Source organism: Alternaria hordeiaustralica, assembly GCF_023758085.1.
Source record: "Alternaria hordeiaustralica strain BMP 2776 chromosome Unknown scaffold_21, whole genome shotgun sequence".
Lineage (NCBI taxonomy): Eukaryota > Fungi > Ascomycota > Dothideomycetes > Pleosporales > Pleosporaceae > Alternaria > Alternaria hordeiaustralica.
The window spans coordinates 267740-290007 of record NW_026056793.1 but is presented as its reverse complement, the minus strand read 5'-3'; the positions used below and the strand labels follow the sequence as shown (position 1 = coordinate 290007).

General features: G+C 53.0%; 7 protein-coding genes across 7 annotated transcripts; 4 read left to right on the top strand and 3 right to left on the bottom strand.

Moving 5' to 3' along the window:
- Positions 1-1029: 1029 nt before the first annotated feature.
- Positions 1030-4001, top strand: J4E84_008397 (uncharacterized protein; the record flags this gene model as incomplete). The annotated part of the gene is made up of 2 exons (XM_049390971.1): positions 1030-1719; positions 2076-4001. 2 exons carry the CDS (start codon positions 1030-1032, stop codon positions 3999-4001), a joined length of 2616 nt encoding a protein of 871 aa, XP_049241313.1.
- A 1212-nt stretch (positions 4002-5213) lies between these two features.
- J4E84_008396 (uncharacterized protein) lies at positions 5214-5862 on the bottom strand (the record flags this gene model as incomplete). The annotated part of the gene is made up of 2 exons (XM_049390970.1): positions 5214-5631; positions 5693-5862. 2 exons carry the CDS (start codon positions 5860-5862, stop codon positions 5214-5216), a joined length of 588 nt encoding a protein of 195 aa, XP_049241312.1.
- A 398-nt stretch (positions 5863-6260) lies between these two features.
- J4E84_008395 (uncharacterized protein) lies at positions 6261-8276 on the top strand (the record flags this gene model as incomplete). The annotated part of the gene is made up of 4 exons (XM_049390969.1): positions 6261-6277; positions 6333-6368; positions 6421-6652; positions 6843-8276. 4 exons carry the CDS (start codon positions 6261-6263, stop codon positions 8274-8276), a joined length of 1719 nt encoding a protein of 572 aa, XP_049241311.1.
- Positions 8277-8865: 589 nt separating this feature from the next.
- J4E84_008394 (uncharacterized protein) lies at positions 8866-9216 on the bottom strand (the record flags this gene model as incomplete). The annotated part of the gene is made up of 2 exons (XM_049390968.1): positions 8866-9074; positions 9213-9216. The coding sequence occupies 2 exons, from the start codon at positions 9214-9216 to the stop codon at positions 8866-8868; spliced, it is 213 nt and encodes a 70-aa protein (XP_049241310.1).
- A 1114-nt stretch (positions 9217-10330) lies between these two features.
- Positions 10331-11539, top strand: J4E84_008393 (uncharacterized protein; the record flags this gene model as incomplete). Its single annotated transcript, XM_049390967.1, has 1 exon — positions 10331-11539. The coding sequence occupies one exon, from the start codon at positions 10331-10333 to the stop codon at positions 11537-11539; it is 1209 nt and encodes a 402-aa protein (XP_049241309.1).
- A 4124-nt stretch (positions 11540-15663) lies between these two features.
- Positions 15664-17607, top strand: J4E84_008392 (uncharacterized protein; the record flags this gene model as incomplete). Its single annotated transcript, XM_049390966.1, has 4 exons — positions 15664-15790; positions 15855-16343; positions 16393-16656; positions 16724-17607. The coding sequence occupies 4 exons, from the start codon at positions 15664-15666 to the stop codon at positions 17605-17607; spliced, it is 1764 nt and encodes a 587-aa protein (XP_049241308.1).
- Positions 17608-21216: 3609 nt separating this feature from the next.
- Positions 21217-22107, bottom strand: J4E84_008391 (uncharacterized protein; the record flags this gene model as incomplete). Its single annotated transcript, XM_049390965.1, has 1 exon — positions 21217-22107. One exon carries the CDS (start codon positions 22105-22107, stop codon positions 21217-21219), a length of 891 nt encoding a protein of 296 aa, XP_049241307.1.
- Between the last annotated feature and the right edge of the window lie 161 nt (positions 22108-22268).

Sequence of the window (22268 nt, the reverse complement as noted above, 5' to 3'; positions counted from 1 at the left end):
TGGCTGAATACGGTGACGGAGTTCGGAAGTAGGCTTGGAGAATTCGGCCGGAGTAGACACTTCAGAGGGGATTGTGACCTTCTCATGGTTTCTTGACGAGATGATAAGCATCCTAGAACTGTGTTTAGTGAATAGAAAGACTCAGCTTGATGGAGACCATTGAGAACTGTGTTAAATCTGACTGCTTCTGAGGACAGACATTCGAAAGACTGGGGAGGGCTTTGCTACCCTCAGGTGGTTTCTAGCGTGTGGTGCGCTAACGACAACACTGCATAGCTGGGTATCTGCCCTACCTTGCTCTTGTTCGCACCATGATGCTGTCTTGGACTCGACGCGGCGCGACACGAGTATTCGCCCCAGAAAGGTCGTAGTCGGTGTAGTGGCAATAATCCAAGAGCGAGGTTCGGCCGGGGCACACCAGTTACAGTGGCAGGTACGACCAAAAGGGCTTGGGATGATTGCCACTCGATAGGCATTGTCGCATATTCAGTGTAGAGCGCAAATAGGCAGCCAGTCAGGGTGCAGAGCAGCGGTGGTAGGGGTTCGGATGGTGCAGCGACATGGGTGTGGTGAGCAGTGGTGCGTCGGCTGATCTAAGAATAGACGGACGATGCTGGGGTACCGCTCAGCTGGCATAACTGACCAAAATGCCCCGAAGCAGGCAGGCACGACCCGCCATAGCACCTGAACGACCGCAAATTACCACCCGCTGGACCCTCGACGACGCGACTCCATAGCGCGCTGCCACGGCAAACGACGTAATCGCCTGCTCGCGACTGCCCTGACCGAGCGACGGCGCTGGGCGCATCGCATCCTATCGTTGGACCTCTTCGCGCTGCACTCGCCGGCTCCGCTGCGACAGCAGGCGCTGCTGAGGACTCCCCTTGGGGCCAGAAGAAGCAAACCTCGGGACTGGCTCTATATCCATGGCCTGCTATTGGCATTAGCGCGGCCGCGAATCATCTCGACGCCCTCATGGCATGCTGACGGGCCGAGGAAGCAGCAGAGCGCGTTACACTGTGGAGAACCATGCAGGTCGACTTTGGCGACGAGGGAGAGACGGAGCACAGCCTGCACCTGACAGCCAACGCCCACCAGCACTACGAACACGCGGGGCCTGGCAGCGGGCCGGCCTACTCGCCCTTCCGGCATCCAGGCGGCGGTGGTGTAGCAGCGATTGATCCGGGACTGGAGCAGAGCACAGGTGCCAGCCGCAATGTGCACACGCCCATTCCCCAGTCCAGTCACCTACTTCAGCCAGACAATGCCCACAACCTCGCCCACGGCTTCTACGCCGACATGCGCAGCTCGCAGACTCCCCCGGCGTCTGCGCATGCCTCGCCGCGCTTCGCTGCCATATCGCCCACCAGCCAGCCGCGCCAGCCATCTGCCCACTACGAGCCCGCCGACCGCGACACGCCCTCGCGCAATGTAGCCGACGACACCATCGACGACGCCTACGCGACCTTCATCCTCTACTGCAACCCCAACTTCCCCACCACCATCGACACGAGCGAACTAGTCAAGCTGTTCCGGACGCCGCCCAAGAGCGACGGCAACGCATTCAACACATGGACGCTCTTCGAGCTGATACGCAAGCTGGACGCCAAAGAAATCAAGACATGGACACAGCTGGCGCTGGATCTGGGCGTCAAGCCGCCGAACACGGACGAGGGACAGAGCACGCAGAAGGTGCAGCAGTACTCAGTCAGACTAAAGGTAAGAGCCTCACATTCATTCACACGTCTTATATCCGGCAATCGCCGAGTCATTTCCTACACATTTTCCGAGTTCTGGCCCAGTGGGCTCCAACAACGTCTCATGCATGTCATCCGGGTCGTGCGGCGCAGTCGACTTCAGCCTCAAACGCCTCATTGTGATCCCGAACCACCTACTTGGTATCCGGCGCAGTGTGCGAACCGAGCCACTCACTATGTGAGATATCTGAGATGTACTGTTCCTCACGACTTGGTCAAAGATGTGGCCTCTGCAGGTCAGAGGGGTCGCGCATTCCGACCTGGCCCCCAATCACTTGTCATTTCATACATCATTCCGACCTTTGCTAATCATCACAGCGATGGATGCGCGCCATGCACATCGACGCCTTCTTCGAGTATCTGCTGGGCAAGCAGCACCCCTACTTCCTGCAAATACCTCCTCCTCACAACCCCTTTCCGGCTGACGGGCGGGATGGCGTACCCCTGGAGGAAGATCTGGCTATTCGCGCTCTCGATCCCAAGTTCAAACCGAAGCGCGGGCGGCGGAAAGCTGATGACGGAGAGGACGACATCGACTTTGACGAAGGCACACCGGCTCGTAAGCGCCCGCAGTTGGATACGTCAATACCGTTTGGCAACGTGCTGCAGCCCCAATCAGCGTACCCCACTAGCGCCCATCCTCACAACATGCACGGAGGCTTCCTCACGCCTCAAGAAGCGTGGACTGCAGTCTCAACCGTGACACCCTCTTCGGCTTTAACAGCAGCTTCAGCACCAAGTCGTTTAGGCCAAAGCCTGACACCATATACCGATTCGCCAATGTCTGGGCAACACATACGATGGCGACTAAATCCTCACGACACGCCTCAAACCCCTCATCCACTTTCCGCGGTAACACCACAATCCGCATACCCCTTCTTCGATGAGCCCCAGTCTGCTGTCACGCCTTCCAGTGCGAGATCACGCTCTCGCCGGCGTCACGGCCCCGCTGTATCGTCGGCATGGTCGACCAACAACACCTCGTCTACCGGCAAGCTTCGTGGCCGGCCACCGAGCAATCGATCATTTCGAGATGGACCGTACAACACGTTTCCGGCCAATCCGAAAACCAAAGAAGGACCGCCCATCGATCGTACCCCAGGCAATCTGACACCGATAGTTGAGCGGGCGCACTCTGACCCTCCAGCACCCGAGAACTCCTTCCGCTTTCCGCCAACACCAGCATCTGCCATATCGCCTTCCAAGATGGAAGGCCAGCTCATGGGTGGGGCGCCCCAGAAGCAGCGACTGAGTCTCCAGGTCCCTCCAAATGTCGGCAACCCAGTAGTGCGATTAGTCACACCAACAGTACTCGTCAACGGAGAACAAAACGACTCCCCAGGCACGGGCTTAGGACCTTCCCCAATAAGCGCCGCCTCAACACAGGTGTCGCCCGCACATGGATACGAGCAACAAAGCATGTACCAAAAACAAGACAACAGGCCAACACATCAGACCTACCACGGCGCGCTCACGCCATCTGAAACACCCGCCCAGCATCGACCACCTCCCCCAATCCGCTCGCAAACCTCGCCAGACCTTTCCACCACCTCCCAGTCTCTCCCTTCAATCCCTCTCGAAACACTCAACCGCGCCTTAGCCGCCGAACTAATCCGCGCCCCGCTGACCGGGCGTCGGAAGCGCTTAAGAGGCAACGAAGCAAAAACCCTGGCTACTGCTATCCTCCAACCACTCTACTCAAAACCATCATCGGGACTACCTTCCTCCCCAGCTAAAGTCATGTCCGACCAAGCCCTCGGCATAGCCATCAGCAGTTGTCTGGGTCTCACAAGCGCAGTCGGCATCGGCATCGGCGGCCCCACAGGCGGCGTCCGTCGCGTCGAATGCATACGCTTCCGCATTGGAGGTGATGGCTATGAAAGTCCCATCGACGACGATGAAGACGATGGGGATGCCGCCGGAGATAACCTAAGGTCTCACCCTGGTAACTCAGGCGGTAGTCGTATAAAAGAGACCTTTGACGTTTTCTTCGCTGTGAACTTTGGTGGGTTGACTGGGGAGTGGGTTGCCAAAGGCCTGGAAATACGCAACGAGAACAGCGAAGACGCGAGTGGAGAACGAAGAGGAGATGGCGAAGCCGCATTAGATCGAGAGGGTGCTGGGGCAAGTCAAATGACGCCCGCGGCATGGAAAGCCAAATTCCTAGACATGCAACGACGGTTATGGGAGAGGGAAGAGGAGGTCAAGAGTCTCAAAGACCGCATTCTTGAGGCTGTTTTGTAAGAAGAGGAGGAACAGTCACTTTTCTTTTCAAGCGGGTAAAATTATAGGGTGGGTTGATGTTGATGTTCTCATTTAATGTTTGTGTATATTGGGCGTATATTGGATGGGAAGGTTAGGGTTGGGTAAGGTTGGGAGGTTGGATCTGCTATATACCCCAGTTTGCTGTTTGGTATTCTTACTCTTGGGATTGGGAATGGAATTTGGGTGAGAGTGGGGAAGGGTGGGGATGGATATACGGAAGGGGAAAATCTTGGATGTAGGTAGCATAGCGTGTAGGTCGTTCTTGGATTATATGCATAGTATCGTTGTATCTTGATCACATGTACTCCAAAGCCCGCCTGAAACCATGTCTGCATGTGTATCATTTCTTGATTCTTAGTAGCTACAACCATTCTATATGTGCCTCTTCCCTTTGTGTCTTTTGCTATCCAAGTCCTCGCTATACTTAGCTTTGTATATTGGCGAATTGGACAGCATAAGCCACAAAGGGAAGACGCATATACAGAATCTATCTACCTGCCTTTGTAACGACGAAGCCACACTCTCTACTTAGTACTTGATGTTTGTATGTACATTCCAGGGCAAGGGGGAACTTTGTCGCTGTTATCGGTAGCTACAGCGCCAAACGCATTCTAGAACCATTCCATGTATGCCTTCTCCTGCACGAGCCTATATCGGATTGGCGATTCGAATTTACACACCGCTTGCTGGGCCATCAGATGGTATCGGTGCAGTAGGTATTGTATGTATACGACATACAATACCTACTCCACCGATACCATCTGATGATCACGCAAGCGGTACGGACATACATGGAGGCAAAGGGGAAACATTCTTGCTGTCATCGGTAGCTACAGCGCTACACGCTTCCCTAGAACCATTCCATGTATGCCTTCTCCTGTACGAAACCTATATCGGATTGGCGATTCGAATGTACAAACAGCTTGCTTGGTCATCGAATGGTAGTTCTGTATAAGATATTGAATGGGCAGATTGGGTTGACATGATGAAGTTTCGCAACCGCTCTGGGCAAGTGTCCAGATACTTGCCCAGAGCGGTTGCGAAACTTGATCATGTCGAACTACCATCCGATAACCAAGCAAGCGGTGAGGGCATACATGGAATGTCTCCATCTCCCTTTTGACAACGACGGCGCCATACTCTTGACTTGTCACCCGATACTGGGATCTATATTTGATAGGAGGGGGGACGTCACGCCCCATCCTTCTCCCACGGCTTCTTCCTCTTCGGCTTACTAGCTTCCGTGCCTTGGCCTTCTAGTACCGTCGGCGGGATCTCTTTGATACCAGGTACGGGCTTTCCGCTTGTAATTAGCTCGACAATGTGGGCGAAGGATGTGGGGTAGGGTGCGGGTGGTTCGGCTGTGGTTGTGGGTGGGGGCATGATGCCGCTTGGCGAGCTGCTTGGAGGGAGGTCGCTGCTTGGGGGCAGGTCGGTGGTTATGGGTAGACTTGTTGTGGATGCGTTGGGTGTGGTGCCGGCGGGGAGCATCTCGTCTACGACGGAGGAGGCGAGGACGTTATGGGGCGTTGGTGGTGTGGGTGGGGGGCGGTTGCGGGCGCTGCGGTAGGCTTTGTAGGCGTTGAAGTCGATGTTTTTGTTGTATTTTCTGTGGGGTGTTAGTAATTGACTCTCTTGAAGCATGAGCCTGTTTCGAGTATTAATCGTACCTCGCATAGTAGAAACACCGCGCCCGTAATGCTAGCTCGGTCGTCTGTTCTGGCGTGCTGTTGCTGCCGATGATGGCGTGCAGACCGGCCTGAAACTCGATGTCATCGTCCCAGTTGTAGCGATCCAGAGCCTCATAGATGTCGTTGAGCCCGTCGTCGGTAACGCTCATAGCGAGGGGTTGGGCAACGTGGGGCCCTGGGAGAAAGTGAAGATTGGAAAGGTGATACAATTCACGACCTCAAGGGTCTAAAGTCAACATCTCATGGGTGACAAAGCATGGGTGCAGTTGCAACCCGACGAAGACTGCAACGGTGGTACGTGTGGGGTAAAGGCAGCCCGAGGTGCCAGGTGGATGAGCGAGGCTCCAAGCTTCCAGACTACGCCTCGCTAAACGTGCGCCAAGTTTCTGCAGCTTCAGCCCACGACCACGGAGCTCTCCAACCTTCTCTCACCCCTCACTCCTCCACCAACCACTTGCACCCTTCCCAACCACTTTCCCGCCTTCTTTTCTTGTTCATTGAGCTTCAATTCCTTCGATACCCGTTTTGATACCCACGTTACGCAGCCATGTCCGAGTTCATCGGGTTAGTCGCAGCTCTCCAATTCGAGCTGGAGCTCCAGCTGACGTCGGACGCGTAGATCTCGCATTTCTCTCATCTCCAAGAGTGACATCCGGTGAGTCCTCCATCGCGTGAATGCATTGCGCGACGCGACTAACAGTCCCCAGCTATGTCGGAACCCTCGTCGAGATCAACTCAGAAGCGTCCACAGTCTCATTAGACAATGTGCGCTCTTTCGGCACAGAGGGCCGCAAGGGCGGCAAAGACGAATACCCGCCGTCAGACGTCGTGTACGAGCAAATTGTCTTCCGAGGCAGCGATGTGAAGGATCTGCGCATCGAAGAGCCGGTCAAGGAGAAGGCTCAGCCTGCCATGCCGCAGGATCCAGCCATCATCGGAGTAAGTCTACACAACCACCCTTTCTTTTCTTTTTCGATGATGTAAAATTTTCGGATGTAAATCATTTAAACCACCGAGAGCGCAAAACCGTGTGGATATCTTCCGTTGCCTTCCTTCTGAGATCCTATACCCAACCTGCTTCTGCTACATACTTCACGAAGCCAAAGCTGACGCGACGCATGCGCCACAGGTACAACAGCCCCAGTCGCGGCAAGAGGGCAGTCCACAAGATCTCGCCGGTCGTCAACAACCACCGCCAAACTTTCCTCAACCAGGTCAATTCCCGCCTGGCGGATACCCTCCGTTCGGTGGTCCTGGCGGCCCTGGTGCATATGGAAACAGATTCGGTCCTCCAGGTGGTTTCCCTGGTGGTCCCGGTGGCCCAGGTCCTTTCCCTGGAGGTCCACCAGGCGCGTTTGGCATGCCGCCGCCTCCATTCGGAGCACCTCCTGGCTGGTTCCCTCCAGGTCACGGCTTCCAGCAGCCACCTGGTCCCTTCTCGCCTAACATGCCCATTGGCCCTCCCGGCCTCAACCAGAACCAACCTCCACAAGGCCCACGGGGTCCTCAGGGTCCTCAAGCAGGCAAGGATGAGAAGCCGGGTCAGGTCCAGCAACCGAAGGTAGCAGAGGCAGACGGTGCATCATCCAAGCCACAACCCAAGAACGGCGCGAAGGCATCACCGGCTGCAGCAGGCAAGCAGGCTCCCCCGCCACCGGTCGACTCAAAGCCAGATGTATCGGCTGCGCTGGCACCACCCCACCCCCAGAACGGCCAACCACCCGCGAAGGGTGCGCCTAGCGGACCCAAGGGTGGTCGGATCATTCCCGCTGTACCAATTCCAAGCCCAAGGGCGACGAAGGCGGCGCCTCAAGCACAACAAGGTGCCGGCCCCTCTGCCGCTCCTGCGCAAATGCCCACCGCTGCCCAGCAACAAAACGCTACTCAACTAGCAACCGCTGCTGTCGCTGAGGCCATGGCCAAGCTCAACCTCCAGAACAAGGGTCAGGCACCAGGTCAACCGCAGGGTCAACCGCCTGTCTCGGACCCGATGAACAACTTGGCACAGCAGGTGCAGGGCATGCGTGAACAGCAAAGCCGCCAGCACCAGCCTCGTCAACGAGGAACAGGAGAGTTCCGTGGTCGGGGCGGAAGAGGAGGACGAGGTGGTGCTCATCCCCAACACCCCAAGATGGAAGTGCCCACAACCGACTTTGACTTTGAGTCGTCCAACGCAAAGTTCAACAAGCAGGACTTGGTCAAGGAAGCCATCGCGTCTGGATCGCCGATGGGCGATGCCCCAGCAGTCCCTGCTGGCGAGGCTTCCACGGAGAAGGAAGAAGTCGTCATCCCTGGTGGATCCATGTACGACAAGAGTTCCTTCTTCGACAACATCTCGAGCGAGCTGAAGGACAGAGAAGAGGCTGCTACCCGTGGTCAAGAGTTCAGGAGCCAGGAGCGCCAGAAGAACATGGAGACCTTTGGCCAGGGCAGCGTTGACGGCTACCGGGGTGGTCGGGGCCGTGGCCGTGGACGTGGACGCGGTCGGGGCTTCGGCTACCGCGGCCGTGGCGCACCCAGAGGTCGCGGCGGCGCTGAGTTTGGTGCCCAGCCTGCCGCTTAGTGGGCGGGAGGACCTGCCAATCCAAACTCATACCTCAGCCTCGAAGGCGTTGCGCTTTATTAGCATTTCCTTTCCGTCCATCTCTGCAGTCTTGTGCATAGCTTCCAGCACGGCGAGCGTCTTTTGTGTCTTTTCATCCACCCAAAGCCCTATGGGCACGACTCTCTTGCGTTTTCTGGGGCGGGATCTTATCTGATTTGCACCGCTTTGTATTTGTATCTCTCCACGGTAGCGATGGGAAGCGGGAGTCAAAAGCTGGGAATATTAGGGGGTGTGGTATACAGGACAGGGCCTGAAGGCATACGTGCTATGACATGCAATGAAGATTATGAAGACTCACATTTGGTGTTTCGGTGTTTGTGCTATTTGACGTTGAAGGTTGACCCTGCTCCCCTGACCTGGTATAATGTGGAAGGTACTACAATCGCTCAACATCTATGTCTCATTACTAATTTATTATACAACAGTTCTGACAACCACCCGTGTTCGCCCTGCCCATAACATCGCTAAATGAATATATACCATGAATAACAACTAATCCCATACGCGCACGATGTCCAGATATCCGCATGTACACAGTCCTCACGCCTCAGTACCCACCAGAGCGCTTAATAGCATCTTTCTCCGCCTTATTGCTCTTAGCCCAGGCCTTCATCCTCGCCGCCTTGTCCACCTTATCTTGCGCCCTCTTATCCTTGTCCTTTTTCTTATCGTCATCCTTCTTCTTCTTGTCATCTTGCTTCCTCTCCTCATTAGCCAGGTTGATGCAGCGTCGGCATACGTCTTCGCCCTGCCGGTCTACATTAGGCGGGTTGCTGCAGGGGCCTGCCGTTGCTGCGTTGGAGCACGGCTCGAGGGAGTGTCGTATCTTCATGTAGGGCTTGTGCAGTGGGCCGCAGAACTTGCAGAGGGGACAGATTTCTAGGACCATTTGACACATGGTTGGGGGGTGGGTTGGGGGGTTAGTTGGGGATGTGGTTGGGGTTGTGTTGGGCTTCAGTCCTGCTGATGTGTGCTATGATGTATTGGAGATACCTGAGGATGTCTTTGACTTGTAAGTGGTAGATATAGTATAGAAGTGTCTATTAAAGGCTCTTGTGCTGTAGTGTTTATGCAGACACACTCTGGGGACAAATATAGCAGATATATATATATACATGAGGACTTCTTGACTGTTCTTTACTTGTGGGCTGATCCAAGTGTGTAGTTGTAACAAAAACGCGAATGAGAAAGAAAGCAGCAAATAGGACAATGATGGTGTGCTGTTATGCTCACTGTGGTGGCCCTGTGTCGCAAAGCGCGAAGGCGACGGGAGGTTGTGCAGCATTGTGATGTAAGCTACTACAAACTTTAAATGTGCATGGCAGAATGATAAATGTGGTGTACATGGATCTGTGCACGCTGTTATATAGAATCAGAGTTCAAGTATTTGCTAGCGGTATGCAAGATGCAGTGTTGCAGTGTTGCTGGAATTGCCTACACCCACCGTGAACCGGATTGCTTAATGCAAGGTCACTGTATACCAATCGAGCTTAGCAGTTTCATCGAATATGCGCGAGGTGGGCGTTTGGCACAATGTATACTACACTTCCTCTTGACACCCAAAGTACCACGCAACGTTATCGTGATCGGATCATCACGAGATCAGCGAGAACACAACGATATTTGCCCTTGACTCGCGTGTGCTTGGTTTATTGAAGGGTATCACCCAGGTCTTTTGTCATCCATATTTCCGTGGAGATCCACAATTAGCTATCTGCCCAGCCACTCACGGCTCGGGCGACTCATATAGAAGGTAAATGCTCTGGTGTTGGCTGCTGGTGACGTATAAGTTCTACTTGGAGTACCGTAGACCCACAGTAAGATTGTAAACCAGGGTCCAGACATTCCGTCGAGTGTGAGTGGCGCCTTCCGCTTCTCTCACTAGCCTGCTTGAGTGGTAACTGCCTTCGCGGAGCTTCCGACATACCATCTTCGTAACCTCCGCAAAGACTCTGCCGTCAGTCACCACCGTTGGTACTCAGTAAAGCAACATCTTGCAGCACTTCCGCGCCATGGACACTGAAATGACATCCCCAGCTCCCGTAACCAACTCCGACACCACCCTCCTCGATCACTTCACCTCAAAGCCTCGATGCGCTGACAAATATACTTACGCGACATCAATCCACATCAAGTCCAAAGCCCAAGCCACAGCCTTTGCGCGCACAACCTCCACCCAGCCTCCCGATCGCACCCTCGTCCTCTGGATCAACAGCACCGTGAGCGGCGACCTGCGCAACGAACCCTGCGCTGTCGCAATCGGCTACAACTCACCTACAACTTCTGCCTGGACCGCCCAAGTCACCGTCGCACACTACACCAACGCAAACGAGGCCATCCTACTATCCATCGGCGAAGCGCTCCGCGTCGCCGCATCTCCCACGATAACCGAGCACATCGATCGTGTGCTCGTCTTCTCAGATGTGCAACGCGTTTTGAAGAGTATGAGGATGGGTCATCCATTCGGTTTGGTGAGGGATAGATGGCTTGTTGACGACATACCCGATCTTACCAAACAACTAGCGGAGAAGAGCGTGGAAGTGGAGTTTCACTGGTTGCCTCCTCTCTCCAAGATAGAGCCTCATCAACGCGTGCGCGGCGCTTCGCAGCGGTTCAAGAAGCTTGCTTTGGCTGAATACCCTGCGGAGTTACTCGATCGGAGCGTTAGTTTTCCGCCGGTGAGATTGGACGGAAAACTCGTCACGGGAGGTGCGGGAGAAGACTTCGTGGGTGGTTGGCTAGGTGCTGCATTCAAGGATGTAAAGATTTTGCCGCGAAGGGAGTTGAGCCGTGACCTGAGGGTTCAGGCCAGGCAGGCTATCAATCAGAGGAGGAAGGAGAGGAAGGAGAAGGCGAGGGCGAGGAGGATAAAAGATAAAGCAGAGAGGGAGATCAGGAGAACTGAGAAGGAGATGAGGAAGTTGGCGCGTAAGAACGGAATGGAAGTGGAGGAGCGGGAAGTGCTGGGTTTGGTGTGTGACGGTGAGATGAAAGTGGAGGAACACGAAGTGCTGAGTCTAGCAGATGGCAGTGAGATGAAGGTTGAGGAGCAGGAGATGCTTGGTTTGGCGTATGGCAGTGAGATGAAAGCGGAGGAGCGGGAAGTGCTGGGCGTGGCAGATGAGAGCGTGGCGACTACATACGAGCATTTGGACAACTTTGAAGAGCAGGAGAGGCAATGTATGCTCGTGGAGGGGCTTGAGAATATGGATTTGGTTTGATGGAACAGTGGTTTGAGGAGCCTTTTGCTCGATGTATGCAGTCAATTCAGCTTAGCTATCAAGTTTATGCCAATCTTCCATCGCTTCCGTACAGCAGTTCCTCTGCTAGCATCGATAGTGCTTTGACAGCATTCCGAGCTTTCTTCACATCTTTTATCCCCGTGACCGTGTGCCAACGACGTCTCTCCCTGGCCGCTCACCAGATGGGTCGATCGAAATACTGAAGGTCAATCGCTTCTGCCGGAACAGCTACAACGTAGTCTTCGCCATTTGTACTCCGAGTCCAGCCACATCTATAGAAGTACCGTGGCCACATATGCCCATTTTCATCGCGTGTAGGCCTCTTGACTCCTGCCATATAGTCCGGTGCCAAGAGTATGGTGTTGATCTTGGACCCATGCTTGGCGAAGTAACGAAAGACCTCTGTGGCAAACTTTTGCATCATTGCCTGCGATGTATACACATACTCCTCTGGAAGTCCGATACGTTCCGAGAAGTTTGGGTTCGACACTGTTTCGCAATTGATAAGAGGGGTTGTCGAGATTCGCAATGTCCTTAGACTCCGATGTTTTGCGATACATTCCTTTGTTTTACGTCAGCAGTAATCTCTTCTCATGAGGCGCGTGCATACCAAGGATTCGGAGAATAAAGAAACTTCATCAAAATCAGGATCTGCTTCATCTTGCGCGGGTAGTTTGAACTTGGCGGCTAGAAACCGGACAGAACCCAGGCTAATCGGAGGGAAATTGATCGCTAGATCCTCCAGATTTGGCACCTGGTTAAGTATCTTACCAAGTTCAGAGCTGGAGTAGAATGGTGGTGGTCCTGATTGTGATGAAGCTACCAAAGCAAGATGGCGCAACGAAGTTCCATGTCGAGCTAGACAGGATACGCTGATCGCACAACCTGACCCCACGTCCAACCAGAGCTTTTGTAACGCAGAAGCAGATTTCACCACAGCTTCAATTGCTTGTGTATCCATGGGAGCTGGCTTGTGATACACTGATAGCTCCAATGTGCTCAAGACTGCGGCGTGTGGAACCGCGGCAACTAGAGCCGTAAGAAACGTCCCGAAATTCGTGCACTGGCTGATAGATAGCACATGAAGACGAGAGAAGTCGATATAAGCAAAGATGGATGCGGGGTATGTTCTGAGGTTCAAACCTTTCAGTCGAAGCTTCATCAGCTCCGGAGTCTTGAAAGTTTCTCCATTTGTGTACGGCCCCCCGAACGCGTCGTGCTTACTCAAGGGGTCGTGGAAAAGAGGCAGGATACCAGATTCGCATGCGAGACACAATGACCTCAGTCTCGGTGTGTTTTTGAGAAGAAAGGCGCTGTGTTTGTACCGGTTCTCGTCACTTTCGAGCAGAGTTATCCGCAGCGTTTGAATATTGTGCAGCGTGGGTGTAACCCAGGATCCATGTGTCGCAAGGCTTTTGCCGATAGATAAGCTCCCGGTGGAGACATTGGTCCGAAGGTAGAGCGCTTGAAGTGTTTGCTGGGATTGTAGGATGCTCAGTAGGGTAGACAAGTCGGCCCTCATGCCGAACTTTATACCGATAAGACAATTCCTTGTGAGCGCACCAAGAATGAGTTTGAAGGCGACCCCAAATTCGGAACCTGATTCGAATTCCGCGGCGCCCCTCAAGTCGTTTTGAATCAAGATAAAGCGCACGTGGGCTAGCACTCTGTTATCTGGGCTCAGCAAACAAGCCAGCTCTCCTGGTAAGTTGGCGGCGGGCCTCAGAAGAAGATTTTCCCAGAGGATGGGCCTAGACGCACAAAATTAGTATACCTCTCACATAAATTGCCGAACAGTTGGAACTTACCCCATTATGTCTCTCCATTCGCGGCTTACAAGACAAACCGTCTTTCTGTGACGCTTTTGGCGGACGTAGGCAAAGACAGTCGCCTTCATCTCGGTCGGGAGGTCGGAGAACGCAGCTGATACGCCGGGGCCAGCCATTGCGAGCGAATGGAGGCGCCAGACGCGACGATTATTGCGGAGTGTAGGTTACTCAGAAGGATGTCGGAGGAGACCTCAGATTGCTCTTTCCAGTCGAGTGGGTCGCGTATATGGACGCTAGTCCTGATTAGGCTGCGCAATGCAGTCTGGATGTCTTCAGGCAAAGATAATCGCTTCTATATGCCATGTATCGCGTTGCAGCATACATTGTGTTATAATCTAATAAATGTATCGTAACCAAGATCATGTAGTCTCCTAATGGAGCTGTTGCATCCAGATCTGTGTATTGCTTCGAACTTATTAAGCACTATTCACAGCTCTCTGATTTCTTCCTATTCTACCGCAACCACAACATGCTCTCTGTCAAGCCACAGGCGGAAAGAGCTTGGGAATGAAACCACCGTTACCGAATATCTCTCCCCCAATGTACACAATCAAGGTTTCCTTGCAAAAAGACCCGTTAGGCTCGATCGCGAAAGACAGAGAAGCTTGGGGACGAGATTAAAGACATGATTTTATGCCTCACGGATAGCCTCGTAGTGAACGTGGATGTTTAGTGGAGTTTGGTTCTTAGGTGAATTCCCAGGCTGCTCATAAGTAAGGACTAGTCCACCCAGCCAGCAATGTTGGCGGAGGGGATAGAAGGCGCGACTCTCGCTCTGTACTAGCCTTTATAGTTACCCGACGGAGCGTTGCCGCTGCAGCCACGATGAACCGTTCGTTCGTTTGATCTTCTCCATCCAGTCCTTTCGACCTAACTCGTTGATCAAGAGGAGGAACGAATATAGTGCGCGCTTGACTCAGACTGCGGTCTAGTCCTTCGGGTAGGTCATTAAGATGGTACTTTGGTATACGGTATATGGCGATAGCTTTGATGTTGTTCGCTGGAGTGCTGCTGGTCTGGTGCATCACCGCAGTACCGTGGTCGTCGGTGGGGCTGATGATTCGGATCAAGAGGAGGCTGTCCAAAGAGAGACTACACAGAGGTTCTTGGAGATGCGATAATTCTCTCTTTCGTAGACTATCTTCTCGCCTAAGAGCTATATGAAATGCGGGAGGTGTGGTTGGCTCGTCTTTTCTGGGTCGCCTCTGGGACATCGCAGATGTGCAGAACGACATCTGGAGGAGCTTAAAGAGACTTAGGATAAGAGTAAAAAGATCAAGGGCGACCGAGCTTGAGACCCTTGCTCGATGGCGAAGTACTTTCTTCCAGCTGCCAGTCCGATGTCTGGAGGGAGATAGAGTGTTGCCGTTATGGCCAAGCTCACGGTCGTCCTCAGAACTGTGTCAGGAGGCTTTGGCATTGGGGTTCTTTCCTTCACGAGGTTCCCGTTGGGTACAGCCGGCGAACGATGGGGATACGCCCCACTAGGGGTAGAGGGCACTTGAGACAGGTGAATATCAAATACGAAGGAAGGCGCTGTGTGGCAGTTCCCAGACAAAGTAATGGGTAGAGAAGGTGGGTAAGAGTGGGAAGGTGGTTCGCTGTTGCCTTTAGGTGTTGTTCGATACATCAGCCCGCCACGGCAAGCGCCGACCTCGCCCCTTCGCTCAACAAGATATCCACCCATGCCTTCTCCACTTCTCAACGTTGGTCTCTACCGACTCAACCTCATCCTCGTATCTGCGCTACCTCGGGCCCATCGAACTGCTCGGTAGAGACGGCACAGCCTTATCGCATGGGCAGTCTGCGGGTCGCTTCGGCGACGAGCTTGGCCATAGAGTGCGCCTTTAACTCAGACTGCGGTCTGGTCCTGGGTCGGATTGGTCATTCATCGTAAGGGTGATACGTACGCCTACAACGTGTCGCATGCTAACACCATGATTGCGATTCGATCGCTTCCCAGCCTCAATCCCGTTCCACGGTACTGCAACAACTAACGCGCGACGAACCATTTACGTTCCTTGTAATCCATACATTTCTGATAAGATTGGTCGGTATTTCCAAATGATAACCGTCATGAGAGCAAGTAAGTTTGGGCTTTGGCTTCAGCTGATTTACAGAAATCTCAACCAGAAACCCCATCCACCCCTTGCTTACGCTAGTATTTATATGCTGATTCGGAAATATTATAAGACGACTCGCTTTCACCAGTAGAACTCTAAACAGCTCACTCCGAATCTTCTCCAAACATTTCCACCAGCTTTCCATTCGAAAATGAAGTGGTCTATTATTCCATTCCTCCTGGCTTTCTTGGCCATCTACATTCATGCCGCGCCAGTCGGCACCGAAGCGGCTGCTCCCAAGCCAGTAGCCGAGCGCTATATCGAGGACCAATGCAGCGGTACGTACTCCTCCCTTCATCATACCATCATAGATCCGCGCAAACGCTGACTTGGGCTTCACAGATTTCCAGCGCGCACAGATTCAAACGGCACAAGGCCAGTGCGTGAAACTAGCATTGCGCGCTGCCAAAGCCGCATATGAAGACTCCAGGTTCCCGGCCTACTTCCACTCGGATTCGTCAGACATCAGGGCGAAGGTTGCTTCCCGTTTCCACGCAATAGCAAAGGAATGCACCAAGCCACGCTTGGGTTACCACTGTTCTTGCGAACCCGACCAGTGTAAGCCCGGTGAAGTGGCATTCTATACAAGTGAGGACGACTTCGGCGTGACGTTCTGCCAATCCTTCTATGGCATGCCGCTAGTGAACCCGAAGCCGACAGGTCAAGGCGGGGACCGGGGCACCGTGATTCTACACGAGTTAACGCACAGTCCTGTGATATATCATCCTGGCACGCACGATTTGGAATATGGCTTCCATAACACGACGGAGCGAGTAAAGACGACCGAGGCGGCGCTGGACAATGCAGATTCTTTCGTGTTGTTCGCACAGGGTAAGCTCATATGCCCACACCGTATAGACTATGCTAACTATGCGGCTAGACGCTCTTTATAACTCCTACTCATTGAATGGGCAAGTAGTGGACTGTTTCCCTGATCCACATCTTTGTTATATCGTTCCTCTCGAAAAAAGAGAAGTATCGTCAACACCAGAGCTTGGCGTTCAGCTCACTGCCGCGGGTAACTCCGCCGTCAAGGTCGTAGTGACGAACAACGGCGATATAGCTTTGAACCTTCTCAGGAGAGCCACTCTCTTCGATGAGAAGCTACCCGTCGAGCGCATCTCGATGTTCGCTAGCAACAGTTGTAAGTTCTACATAGACCTTCCAAATCTAACGCGACTGAAGACAAACTATTACTGACCAACATTCAGCTATCAAGGTTCCTTTCGAAGGCATCAGCGGGGTTCACCTTGATACCGACAACCTATCCACAGACGACTTCCTTGTTCTTGGAGCTGGAGATAAGAAAGAGTTGACGATTGAAGCTGCCTCTCTACACGATCTCAGCAACGGCGGAAGCTTTGATGTGTTCGCGAACGGTATGCTGCAATACGCCAACACCAACTCGACCGAGCTTGTTGGCCATCTCGAATACACCTCCAACAAGCTCAGCATCACTGTCAACGGTACCGAAGCGGCTACTCACAAGCCAGTAGCCGAACGTTGGGCCGATCCCTACTTTTGCCGACGTACGTACTCCTTTCCATCACAGACTCGCACAAACGCTGACGCAGGCTTCATAGCTTTCATGAATGATCAAATCGCCGAGGCACAAAAGAATTGTCAAAAGCTAGCATTGGGAGCTGCAGCTGCAGCTCGAGCCGGCCACCGCCATCTCGAAACCTTCTTCCACTCGCGAACACAAGCTACGAAAGATGCGGTTTCTGCCCGATACACCGCAATAGCGCAAGAATGCGCTAATCCTAGTGCAAGCTTGAATCTCTACTGTCATGACCGTATCGGCAATTGTAACGGTAATCTTGCATACTACGCCCGGCTTGGTCTCGGCATCACGTTCTGCGCTGATTACTGGGACCTGCCGGCAGTAGCGAAAGGGCAATGTTCAGCCAAGGATCAGGGCACTGTACTTCTGCACGAGATGACGCATTCTTCAGAGGTGTATAGCCCTGGTACCAGGGACTGGGCTTATGACTACTGGCCTTCCGTTAAGCTGTCTTCCAGGAAGGCGCTGAACAACGCAGATTCGTTCAAGCTGTTTGCAAACCGTAAGCTGATGTCCTTATACGACCGATGAACTATACTAACTATACTGGCAGACGTTCGTTGGGGCTGCTAATCCCGGAGAACGCCAATGGTTTTGAGACTTCATATGCGCAGCCGAGTCTTAAACACTGGCGCTAGGGAAGATGTAGACGCCCGAGTTATGCAAGATTGAGAGTCTGTCTCGCCAGGACATATTGTTTTCGACATGTCAGACTACGAGGAGACGCCTGGTACTTCTCTCAGTGGGTTGAAGGCGTTTACAACTTTGGTTTCCATTATCAATACACTAGACACCAGCCTTCCACCTATAGGTACCTAATCGTATTATTGTCTTGAACGCGCAGGATCTTAGTTACTTAGGCATCGCACCCTCGTACTTCTTGCCCTTCTTGCTTTGCTAGATTAACAGCCGCGTGCCGCCTTCTTATCTATCTCTTGACTATTGCGAGTATGCGAGAAGCCTTGCCCTGGCTATAAACTACAAATAATGAACATAAGTGTCTAAGACGAAGGTGACATCTCAAACATGCCCAACCTGCAAGCGAGGCATCCGTAAAGAACATCAGGCGTAACGCATACTCAAATCATTCATACAACTATAATATCTCAAGTACTATCTGCTAATCCAATTCACTCTTCATAGTCTCAGACAGACTGCTTCGAAGCCCAACTATTTCACATAAGATCGACTAAACACCGAGCATTCCGGCAGACCCGCAGCCGGCAGAGGAACAGCCGCGACTCTCGCTGCGCCCATTGCATCGATTGTACGACCGCGGGTATAGAAATACCGGGGCCATAGATGACCGTTGGTATCTTTCTTTGGTCGGGCTTTGGGTAAGTACTCGGCGGAAAACCCGAACAATGTTATACCCGAGCCAAGCTTGTCGAGGAAACCGACGATGGCTGTAGCAAGCGACTGCATGGTCATAGCTGCGCTAGGCACGAGTTCGTCTTTTATGCTAACTGGATTCTCGAAAGTAGGGTTTGGTGAAAGGCCGTAGTCGATATTCGGTAGCGAAATCATGCGCAAATTTCGGAGTGTTGGATGGCGCGCAATGCAATCCTGTCGCTGGTCAACAAATTGTTTGATACGGATCCTGGGCTCGAGGACCTACCAAGAATGCTTCCAAAGCATTAGGCACATCATAAGAGCTCGGTATTGTGAGCGTGAAATCTGTGCCGAGAGATTGTGAGCTGCCCATTTCGATTGGAGATATGTGTACAGCCAGCTGCTCTAGATACGGAGCGGATGATAATATAAGAGACAGATCGTGTGCAGAATAGTATGTCGAACCTTCCGGATTAAAGCTCAGACCGAGCTCTCGTAATGTGCTACCATGTCGAACGATGTACCGGGTATTCACCGTTCTGGCCTGTCCTGTGCCTATCCAGAGGCGTTGAAGACTCGAACAGGACATCAGCACATCTTCAATCAGCCGAACGTCTTCATCTGGGGTGATCTCGAAGCCTCGCAATACAATCTCCAACCCGATTAGATTACAGTTTTGAGAAAACTGAGCCGCAAGCGCTGTAAGAAATGGCCCCACGTGACCACAGTCGTCGATTGAAAGCGATCGAAGTCCAGAGAAATTGATGTATGCGAGTATAGTTTCGGGTCGAGGCAGCTTCAAATCGAGTATTCGTAATTGCAAGTGTGTTAGCTGCAGTGACTGCACAACAACACCGTCTGCAAATGGTCCACCAAAAGCGTCACAACCCTTCGAACTACTGAGAGAAGTCTCTGTGTAACTCCCAGTAAGCCCTAGAGGTTCTTCAGGCATGATGCTGAGCTGACGAAGCTTAGGAGAGTTCCTTAGCAAGTATGCGCAGTTCTCGTGAGCGCAATCCACGGAGCCAACGTGGACCTGTAGCGTCCTCAATTCGCGCAGCGCAGCGGAAGCCCAGGATGCATGCGCAGAGACTTGGAGATCGATCAATGGGTTCTTGACTGATAATCTCGTCGGTATCTCGAGACGATCAAGTGCCCTCTGATGGCGGAGTAGGTTGAGCAAAAACCCGGGATCAAAATTCATGTACGTGCAGAAAGAAAGTAGAGTGTCTCTCGGTAATGCAGTTATGATGAGTTGGATCGCAGACTCGAACTCCTGAGAGTGACGTCGGAGTGACTCGCGTGGGCCGTGGTAAACCAAAATTCCACGGACGTGGTGAAGTATACCGTTGTCGGGATCTAAAAGGGCCATTGTCTTCGCAGTCGACATCGTCGTGGGTGTTAGGTCGAGCCAAAACCACATTTGGGGTGCCATGATCTTTTTGCAATCGCGGCTCACAAGACAAACAGCTGCCTGCTCCTTTTTCAATCTGATGTAAGAGAAGATGCTTATCTTCAGTTCGTTGGGAAGACTCGCGAAGTCAGGTGCGCAGGCCATATTCGGAAGCAGTTGAGGATTCTCAGCGTAGTTCGTCGCTGGTAGTGCCTAGGTGGGTGGGTAAAGTTGAAGGCAGGAGTTCTTGGTATTCGTAGGCAGAATCAATTGAGGTCCATGCACACAGCCTTCACTTAGTAGTGAAAGTCTTTCGCGGAGTTATGACGTTCAGCAGCACACAAACTCTCGAGCCGTGACAGGATACCAGGGCTGCCGAGTCAACGTGAGCTCGAGAAATGCGGTACCCGTGCCAGCTCAGCACGAGCAGTGAAGGCATCGTCACAGATGTGGTGACATGGGATGTAGAACAAATACCTAGTATCAAAACATGATTTCATGCAGCCTCTTTGAACCACGCACTTCGTAGTGATCGAAGGGAAGCACTGGCTCGATGTGCTGGCCGAGGGCATTAATAAGATGCGGAACAAACAGGCAAGGCCGCACATAGGCCGGCTTTGTTTCTAGAGATCGGATAGGCGACGTGACGAAATTGCGAATGCGGCTGGGTGTAGAATGCGTAAACCTTACTCGGTATTGATACCGCATCGCGAATGGAAAGACCGACTGCGGGGCGTAGCGACGCAGTCACTTGCTGCTACTGCGCGCGCGCGGGGGATATTTCCCTGGTAACATTTCGGTTCTGGGCTTCGAGAACAAAGGCAGCAAGGAAACATTCCTCGATATCGCATGTTGTAGCATAGCAAGCATGCCATAATGAATGGAAGAGGTTGGCAAGTACGACGCGTCGTGCACAGGGGACGCGTCGCTAGCGGCCGAGGTTCGCCCACGACGTCATCAGCGCCTGTCGAAAGGGTCCGCTCGCCCGCAGCTTCGGCGCTGCCACTTCTATCACGACTGCGAGATCTTTGTATCAACGTTGTGTAATATTGAAGCGAAGGACAAACACATTTGTCACAAGCAAGCAACGTTCAGCTCCACGCATCACGAGCACTTTGAGGCACGAACATGGACGTTGTATCGAGATGAGCTGCATCTGGAATCATTTTGAGATTGGTCATACATCGTAATGTACGGCGATATGCATTCGCTGAGATTTTTGGCACTTGGCTGATGGAAGTAGTGAACGCTAGGTGAAGACTAGTAACCATGCCAGAAAGGAAACAGCGAGCGAAGGCCTGCCTCATGCGTCTCATGCTCCTGATCTGCCGAGCGATATCCGTATAACTATAAGCGCTGATAGCCCATATCATCGGGAAGATCGAAAAGACAGGACGGATCAGCTGAAGTGACGACTAGTCTGCCCAGCCGATAATGTTGGCAGATGGGATAGGAGGGGCGACTTGCGCTGCATACCGCCCTTTGTAGTTACCCGACGGAGCGTAATTGCAGACTGTGTACTTGTTCATGGCCGAACCTATGCCGTTGACAGTCATGGCCCCACCACAGTCAAGAGAGACGCATCCGACTTTGGTGGTGTCCTTCCACACCATCTGTGTGAGATGACCGACCTTCTCGAAGACCTCATGAGGCAGGTCACTCTTGCCAAACCAAGGTGTCATATGGGGAAGCTCGCCATGGTACCAGGTCTCCGATATGCCCGCCGTAACGTTGAATGCGTCGCCAGAGACAACAAACAAATTTTGACCTTGGCCGGCGCCCTGTGGGGTGAAGTGCTCGAAGTCGCACCTGCTAGCAGCAATACGCGCATTTGCCTCGCAGGCGGAGTCCCAGCTCAGTGGAGCTGCATCGTGATTCGCACGAACGGCGTTGTGATGGAACAGTATTGCAGCTTGATAGTCGGGTCCAGAAGAGAGGTAGGCCTGGTCTTCGCCCGATGGATGCTTTTGAACTGGATCGGCAGGCTTGGGCGCAGGGTTGTCGCTGGGCATGGGCGCTTGTGACATGGCGGGAGCATCAGGAACCTTGGAAGTCGAGGGCTCAGGCTTAGGGGCAGGCTGGGGCTTCGGCTCCGGGGTTGGAGTGTCCTTGGGACTATCGATAACGGTAGCAGATAGGGCCAAAGAGGTGGATGTCGGTGGAGTGTAGCCTCGAGTAACCGTGACGACGACCGTCTGTATGATCATCTTGGTCTCATAGACAACTCCCGGCTGCCTTGCATGGATGTGCGGATGAGAGAGGACACCAGCGGCCAGAGCTGAAGCGACAAGAATGAAGTGATGCATCTTGGAGTGACTGGAAGCGCTCGGGTACGTAGTAGTCTTGAGTAGTGTCGAACCCAGATCACCGTAAGGACAGGATAGAAAGACTGCTTGCCATGTTAGACATAGTCCAGAATGAAGAGTACAGTGCCTACCTAGTTGCTAGCTTCCTGGGAGCTGTGAGT